This window comes from Gaeumannomyces tritici (genome assembly GCF_000145635.1).
Source record: "Gaeumannomyces tritici R3-111a-1 unplaced genomic scaffold supercont2.2, whole genome shotgun sequence".
NCBI lineage: Eukaryota > Fungi > Ascomycota > Sordariomycetes > Magnaporthales > Magnaporthaceae > Gaeumannomyces > Gaeumannomyces tritici.
The window spans coordinates 6924318-6931852 of record NW_008804546.1 but is presented as its reverse complement, the minus strand read 5'-3'; the positions used below and the strand labels follow the sequence as shown (position 1 = coordinate 6931852).

The 7535-nt window shown below is 44.6% G+C and overlaps 3 protein-coding genes and 1 non-coding gene across 4 annotated transcripts; 1 reads left to right on the top strand and 3 right to left on the bottom strand.

Moving 5' to 3' along the window:
- Nucleotides 1–11: 11 nt before the first annotated feature.
- Nucleotides 12–720, bottom strand: GGTG_04889 (hypothetical protein; the record flags this gene model as incomplete). The annotated part of the gene is made up of 2 exons (XM_009222687.1): nucleotides 12–139; nucleotides 399–720. The coding sequence occupies 2 exons, from the start codon at nucleotides 718–720 to the stop codon at nucleotides 12–14; spliced, it is 450 nt and encodes a 149-aa protein (XP_009220951.1).
- A 36-nt stretch (nucleotides 721–756) lies between these two features.
- On the bottom strand, nucleotides 757–2345 carry GGTG_04888 (hypothetical protein; the record flags this gene model as incomplete). The annotated part of the gene is made up of 4 exons (XM_009222686.1): nucleotides 757–1149; nucleotides 1233–1472; nucleotides 1845–2136; nucleotides 2299–2345. The coding sequence occupies 4 exons, from the start codon at nucleotides 2343–2345 to the stop codon at nucleotides 757–759; spliced, it is 972 nt and encodes a 323-aa protein (XP_009220950.1).
- A 1445-nt stretch (nucleotides 2346–3790) lies between these two features.
- Nucleotides 3791–4933, bottom strand: GGTG_04887 (hypothetical protein; the record flags this gene model as incomplete). Its single annotated transcript, XM_009222685.1, has 4 exons — nucleotides 3791–3887; nucleotides 4121–4187; nucleotides 4834–4852; nucleotides 4928–4933. 4 exons carry the CDS (start codon nucleotides 4931–4933, stop codon nucleotides 3791–3793), a joined length of 189 nt encoding a protein of 62 aa, XP_009220949.1.
- Nucleotides 4934–5573: 640 nt separating this feature from the next.
- On the top strand, nucleotides 5574–5645 carry GGTG_20086. Its single transcript has one exon. It is a non-coding gene; the product is annotated as a tRNA-Gln (tRNA).
- The last annotated feature ends 1890 nt before the right edge of the window (nucleotides 5646–7535 follow it).

The following is a 7535-nucleotide window of genomic DNA, read 5'->3' as shown; positions in this document are numbered from 1 at the left end:
GGGGGGGCAATTTAGGCTTGGCCCGCTGGAGAAACAGCCTGGGGCGATGAGCCTGAAGGAGGGATGGGCCCTTGCTTGTGTGTGTTTCGGCGTGGTGGGTGGCGACAACGGGAGGCAGAGCCTACCCCACGATCGCCGGCTGATAAAAACACAGAAAAAGAAAAGACAAAAAGAAAGCAAAAATGCAAGGCTCGAGGCATGCAGCTGCCGAGAAGGGCCTGCCCACTCTCGCGTGGCGCCCAAAAGCATGGCTGAAACATCCGACTGTGACTGGCCAGAGAGCGCCAATCCACACCAGAGATAAAGCATTGAGTTTCGCCGCCCGCTGGACGGCAAGGGGAGATTGGACGTGTGCATGACGATAGCAATCAGAGATATGAGCGTGTCTCTATACGTACCAAAGGTCTGAGTTGGCTGGAGACCAGACCGCGAGGTCGAGATGGTCGCCCTCCTCGCCGGCCTCAGTGGGGGCGCCTCGGTGACGGGCGTGTTGGCCATGGAAAGTGCAAACTGCTGCTCTTCTTCCTCGTCCTCAAAGACTTCGAAACCGTTGAGGTACTCGTCTACCACATTGTTGCGGCGAGAGTACCCCATCTGGTCAGTATACTCCTCGTCCGAGAAGGGCGGCGAGTAGCGGGCGGGGTCGTCGTCGAAGAAGTCGGCGTCGTCGATGTAGGATGATTGTGAGAAGGGCGCGTTGTTGATGGGGAAGCCAGCCATTGTGCCGGTGGTTGGCGTGTCGTTCTCCCTGGCGCTTCAGATGGCTGTGGGCGTTTGTATGGTGTGGAAGAGAGGCATTCCCATGCCGGCTCTGCCCCTCATTCGACTGCGGCAGAGTGCGTTCTCTCGCCGGCGCGCTGCTCGAGGGGTTGCTGTTACCGAGGAGAGACGGGGGCAGAGAGTAGGGCGCCGGGACAAGATTGTTGGCGGGCGGGAAAAGATGCTGAGGAGCCGGTCTGACAGGATGGCGTCGGCCGTGGTGTGTCGTGAGCGTGGTTTTGGTTTAGGTGGGCTGATTGATGATGTTGGCGTGCTGTTCTTGATAGTGTCGTCGTCGGCTGCGGCGAAGCTCTGCCGGGGGGTGAGACGCTCGGAAGGGGGCGGAGGGACGATATAGGAATGGGGCCCACCGAGACGACGGTGTTGGTGCTGGACAAAACAGAAAGGTATATTGGAATAAAATCAAAATGGCAAAAAAGAAGAACCAAAAACCCTGGCGGTTAGGTAGGTACAGGCAGGACGAGGTTGCTAGGGTGGCGGATGGGATCCGGGCTCCATGGAGACTCAGTGAGACTCTTGGGCTGCAGTGGGCAGGTGCCCGTGAGCGGCTCGAGAGGCACAAACGCAGTGGGCAGACCAGACAGGACTTGTCCGTCAACGGTGGCCAGGAAAGGGCAGGTAGCTCCGAGTACCGCGTCATGCTCAGGGGTGGGTTGAGCTCGCTCCAGGAGCCGTGCTGGAGACCGACCGAGCTAGAGTCCCTGTGCCGTGCTCCGTGCCTGGGCTGGACTTGGACTGGGGCTCATGTGTTTGCGTGCTTTTTTGTGAGGCGTCTTTCTTCAGTCTCGAGCCGTCTTTCCGGCTTGGTCTAGCTGTTGACTCCAGCAGCGCAAGTTATCATCCCGCGCAAGTTATCATCCCGCGCAAGCACGGCAGAGCAGCAGAGTAGCAGTAACGGGAGCTCCTCGCTTGAACTTGTCAATTTCCACTCGTCGGCTGTAGGTTTCCACTCCTGGCTGTGGGTGTGTCTGGCAGGAGCGCTCGGCTGCAACCTCAGAGTTGTGCCCGCCTGCGACTGCCCATCCATGCCCCATCCACCACCACCTGCAACCACCTGCACCCACCCTCTCGGCGCCAGGGCCGCCTGCAGCAGTGGGGTCGAGCCTGGGGGACTGCGGGCCTGTGGTTGGGTGCTGGCCGTGATGGAGTGGGTCCCTTTTCCTGTGGCCGCCGGAGCGGCTGCTACGGAACTGGGAGTGCTGGGCAGGGATCCTGGGCAGGGTCCTGGGCAGGGATCCAGCCTTCTCCAACGGGTCCAGCCACGATAAAGCCCGGCCACCACTCCCACATCCGTCCTCCCATCCGTCCTCCCACCCGTCCGCCGTTGCAATATCACGGCCGGTCTCGCTCGCTCGTCTGCGTTGATATCGGCAGCGAGCCGGGGGGAGGGGCCGCGAGAGCAGGACGCAATGCAAGGGATGAGGGGGTGGCCACTGACGAGTGCATGCCTAGAGTGAATCTGCAACAAAAATGGTGACATTTAATATATCGACAGAGGGGTACCAGCAGAAGGGTTACACTTGACAGCCGACAGGGAAGAAGCTCCCTCTAATCGGCTCTGCCATGTTGACGCGGGCGCTTGCCTTCTCCTCTAGCCTGTGGCGAGCGAACAGCCGTGCAAGCTCCCGTCCCCTCTCCTTTTCGTGTCCTTGCCTTCTCCCCCCTTCTCGCTCGTCTCGATAGACGGACCACCAGCAAAACGGCAAGATGTCCGTTACGTTTAGTCTGGCACACAAAACCTTGGATGCTCATCCCTTTGGCTTCGCATCCAAGCGCTTTCCGTTTTGGGCGCTAAGTGCGCTTGGAGTGCGCGCTGAATGCGCTTGGGGGTTTAATCAACGTTCAGCGCCCAAGCACTCGGGTTAAGTGCACTCTAAAACCAATGAGCGTACGTGGTGGTGAAAAGTGCGGTGTTTTGTTCTAGGCTAAGGCCCGGGGGTTGAAACTGGAAATCGCTGGGGTCGTGGTGACTTGCGGGGATGTCACGAGACTTTGAGAATTTCTCGTCCTTTAAAAGCTTTTCTCGATTTCTCTCCTTCTTTTACCAACTTCAACAATGGCAGTAACTTCATGCCAGCACGTGACCCCCCTTTCGCCACCCCTGTAATTTCCAGTTTTAACCCCCCCCTGTTGGGAGGTGGGTTTTTACTGTTCGCAGATGGTACGTGTGGATATGTTGCGGCTCCACACCGAATCAAGCCCACCGAGAAAGCTGCTGCCAATGCCCGGGCATTTAAACGTCGCCGCCATCCGGCCCCAACTACGGAGGTAGGAGGGTTAAATAATCTGCAGTGGGGAGGTTACTCGTAAAGCGAGGTGGGGGGGGGGTAAGTGTCACGGTACGCGTCGGGGCACCTGGGGAGGAACCTGAGGCCGCAATCTTAGCGCGCCAACGTCACGCTTACAAAACCGCGACAGAACGCCAGGGACGCTCTGCCCAGATAGCTTCCTCTTCGTGCAACAACAAAGCCTTTTCTATGACAATAAGGTGTGAGCCGTGGCAGTAAGGGTATGAAGGGGCTAATAGCAACGCATAAAAATTAATAAGGAAAAATATTTTTTTAACATTTATTAATAAAAAAAAGCTCGATTTAACGGCGGGGTAAATATATAAAATTAGGTGCCGCTCCGCTAATTTAACGCTTGCACGGCCTTCCGGGGGCAACCGTTAAATTGCCTTAATTTTAATTTTAGTTATTTAAGGTAAAAGAATAAAATAACATTGCTTTTTTTTAATGTTTTAATTCGTACTGCGGATAACACAAAAAAGCAATAAAGGCGTTAGCGAAGCTTGAAAGCGTAACTGTTCTTTTTATTTTTTATTAATTTTTATTGCTTAATTAGTATTTTTAATTTTTTTATTAATTTTTATTGCTTAATTAGTATTTTTAATTTTTTATTAATTTTTATTACTTAATTAGTATTTTTAATTTTTTATTAATTTTTATTGCTTAACCGGTATTTTTAATTTTTTATTAATTTTTATTGCTTAACTGGTAATTTCCATTTTTTACTGATTTTTACTGCTTAACCGGTAATTTCCAGGGGGAAACCCCTTGGGACCCCCCTTTTGCTTCCGGCGGCCCTCCGGGGGCTCCTGCGGAGGGCTACCACAACAACCCTAACCCCCCCCCCCCCAACACGCCGCACTGTTTAGCAATTAAAGTTAACCAATCGCAAGCCAAAATAGTTGGATCCTCGTGCGTGGACTGGCTACAAGCCATTTAAGCTACGAACTGTATCCCAAATAGGAAAACCCTTTGTTAGCATTTTGTTAAATTCTCCAGGTAAAGAATAGCTACGCCTTCCGCGCACCAAAACCTTGCCTTTACCTGCTTACCTCCCCTCGCTGCGCTCCGTCCGGTAAGTGGCGGTATCAGCAGGGTTTTGGTGCACGTCGGGCTTCGCTGAACAAAAAAAGAAGCTATTATCAGGAGCACGGGCGAAACCGCCCAACAGAAAGGGAGGAAGGGGGCGCTGGCAGCCAGCCGGGCACGGACCTTCCCGGGAACGTGCCGGCAAATTACCGGTATTGCGGCCAAAGCATAACGGCGAAGTTAAAAAATAAGGTAAACTTTAAATTGCACAAAAGCGCATAAAGCGCGGAAATTTTAAAAAACCGACCCCGCGTGCCCGAAAGGGTACGAAAAAAAAAACGTTAAAAAAGGAATAATTTTTGTTGGAAATATGTTACAGTCAAGCCTCTGCTCCTAAGGTAAGGCACCAAAGGAGTATCGAACAGTAGCACGTAATTTAACAGATTGAGGGGATTTACAAGGTAACCTGGGTGCGGTTTAAATGCTTGCTCCAAGGGTTACTTAAAAGCTAATTAAAGTTTAACTAATGCCGAAGCCTTAATTAAAAACTACTTAAAACAATAAAAAACCCTTTCTTTTTATAGCTCGTCCTTTATGCTATTTCCATCCTTTCCCAAAGTAATAATTTGTAATTTTATCGATAAATTACAAATTATTTAAGTAATTTATAACCTTATCGATAAATTACGGGCGGCTTATTTAAGCTTCCCGTGGTAAGGGGTAAGCGTTTGCTTACCTTTCGCTTTTTTAACCTCCTATCCCGGCCGGGTGGTTATTGGTTGTAACATTAAATCCCCTTTTTACAAGCCAAGCCCTTTTAGCTTGCTTACGTCCATTTTTCCCATTATTAATCGTAAGTATTATTTTTTTTACTATTTAACCGTCCCTTTTTTTTAATAATATTAGGTTAAATACAAAAACGTTTTACGCGTTTAACCTTTTAGCGCAAAAACTTTTTTGTTTTGGTTTTTGCATTGGTTATTAATATAAATTTTTATTTTTTTTATCGAAACGTTTTTAAAAAAAATATTTGTTTTGTTTTTCCGCAAAATTTTTTTCGTTGCGTAAAGTGTTTTGCTCGCAACCGTTTTGGTTGTAACATTTTGGGTTTTTTTTTAAATAATTGCGTTTTATCGGTTTTTAATACTAAAAAATTAAAACCAAAATGCGGGTTATTAAAATTAAACGTTGTGCTTTAAATAATTATTTTAAGCGTTTTCGTAAGCAAAAGGACCTTTAGTTTAAAAAGCAATTGCGAACGTTATTTCGGGGTATTAAAACCGTGGAAAAGTTGGAATAAATGGAACGGGCGGAACGGGAAAAGGTTGCTTTAATAACGGCCAATCCCTTTCCTTCCTTTTAACCCGATTTTTTTCCTTTATTTTTTAATTGGGCAGCGTCCGGGGTTAATCCTAATTTTAACCCGCTATTCCTTTTTTAATCGGGTAAGTTGTAACTTTTTTAACAATTCCTTTTGGTTGTATAGCGCAATGGTAACGCACTTGTTTTTGTAACGGGAAATCCTGGGTTTAATTCCCGGTGCGACCTGGTTAAATTAATATAATTGGTTTGTTTGGCCGATCGTATCGGTTCGATTTTTTTTTTTTTTTTGTTAATCCCGAAAATCCAAAGTTTGGTATTAATTTTAAATTGCTTGCGCTTTTTTAATCCGGTAAGTTATAATTTCTTTAACAATTTTTACAAATTGTATAGCGCAATAATAACGCATTTGTTTTTATAACGGGAAGTTTTGGGTTTAATTCCCGGTGCAACTTTGTAAAATCGATATGTTTCGACCCTTGGTCGGGGCTATCGGTTTTATTTTTTGTTTAAACTTGCTAGCTTATCCTTTGGATATGCTATAGGATTTTCCTTTTTTTGCTTTTTAAATTCCTCCGAATTTAAAGCGTTTTACAAGTTCCAAAGCTATTGCTAACTTTTTTTTAAATAATATTTTTGCAAAGCCTTTTGGCAATTTTTAAAGTTTGTTGTATTTTCCCATATATTGTGCTTATTTTTTTAACTTTCCCATTTAACGAAGTATTGCTTTTTGCAATAACGCATTTATTTGTTAAAAATGGCCTTAACCTTTTACTTTTGGTTAAGGTTAATTTTTATTAATTTAATGCTTTTAAAGCCCGAAAGCGCTAATTTTAGCAAAAAAACGTAAAAAACCAGGTGGATGCGCATGGTTAGTAATAGCTAAAATTCGTAATTAACCGGAAAAATAATACGGGTAACCCAAAAAAGTCCCCATTTTTTCCTATCCAGTTTATTGCTTAACCTTTTTGTTTTAATATTAGCGCGTAAAAAGTAAGCGTTATTCACTTTTTTAAAAGTTAATCCTTTAATCCTTTTTTTATTAGCTTATTTTGCTATTCGATAGCGCAGGTTTTCCAATTTATCCTAAAGGTTTTGGTACAATTTGGTAAGTTTTATTATTTGGATTTCCGTTGCTAAAGCTTTAAACCCGGCTTTAAGCTTGTTATACGCCGTAAAAGTATACCCATAATTAGCGTAAAACGGCGTTTTTTTTATGCTTTTATGCATAAAATTATTGTAAGCAAATTAAGCAATTAGTAACAATTGCACCCAATTATCCTGTTTGTAAATAATATAATAACGCAAGTATTGTTTTATCGTTTTATTAGTTCGTTCCGTTTGTCCGTCCGTTTGGGGGTGGTACGCTATTAATAAAGCGTATTTTGCTCCGAAAAGCGCCGTAAGCGTTTTCCAAAACTTGCTTGTAAATAGCTTGTTTTGGTTCGTAATTAATTTTTGCGGCATTCCATAATTCGTTATTACGTGCCGAAAAAAAGCGTAAGCTAAGGTTAGCGCATTGCTGCTTTTTTTGTAAAGTAAGTACAAGGCATATTTTGTAAGCTTATTTATTATTACCAATATATTATTATATTGTATTCCCGTTAAAAGCTTTTTAAATTTAAAAAGTTTAACGATAAAATTTATAGTAACTTTTTGCTATACCTTTTTGGGCGCTAGCAATGGTTAAAGTAATTTATAAAAAAAGTGCTTGCTGGGCTTGTTTTTAACGCATATTTAGCAATTTTTTATTGCTTCCAACATTATTGCCCAAATTCCGGTAAATCCGTAATGTTACCGAAGCTTTTTCCATATTTTAATTGCGTTTAAATGGCTATAGGCCAGCAATTTATGGATTTCCAAAATCCTTTTTAGGGTTTAATTTTGCTTTTTGGTTATCGAAGCTATTGCTTGCTAAGCTAAAACCAACGCTTTTTTTGGCTTATGGGCCAAAAGCGTTTTGGTTTTTTTTGGAATAGCAATTTCGTAATTGCTTTTTTTGCTTAAAGCGTTTACTTTCCCGTTTTCCAATCCTTTTCGGTACAAAATTTAAAAGTTGTAATTTTAAAAATACTAGCTCCAATGGATTTAACGCTTGTTAAAATTTTAATTTATAAT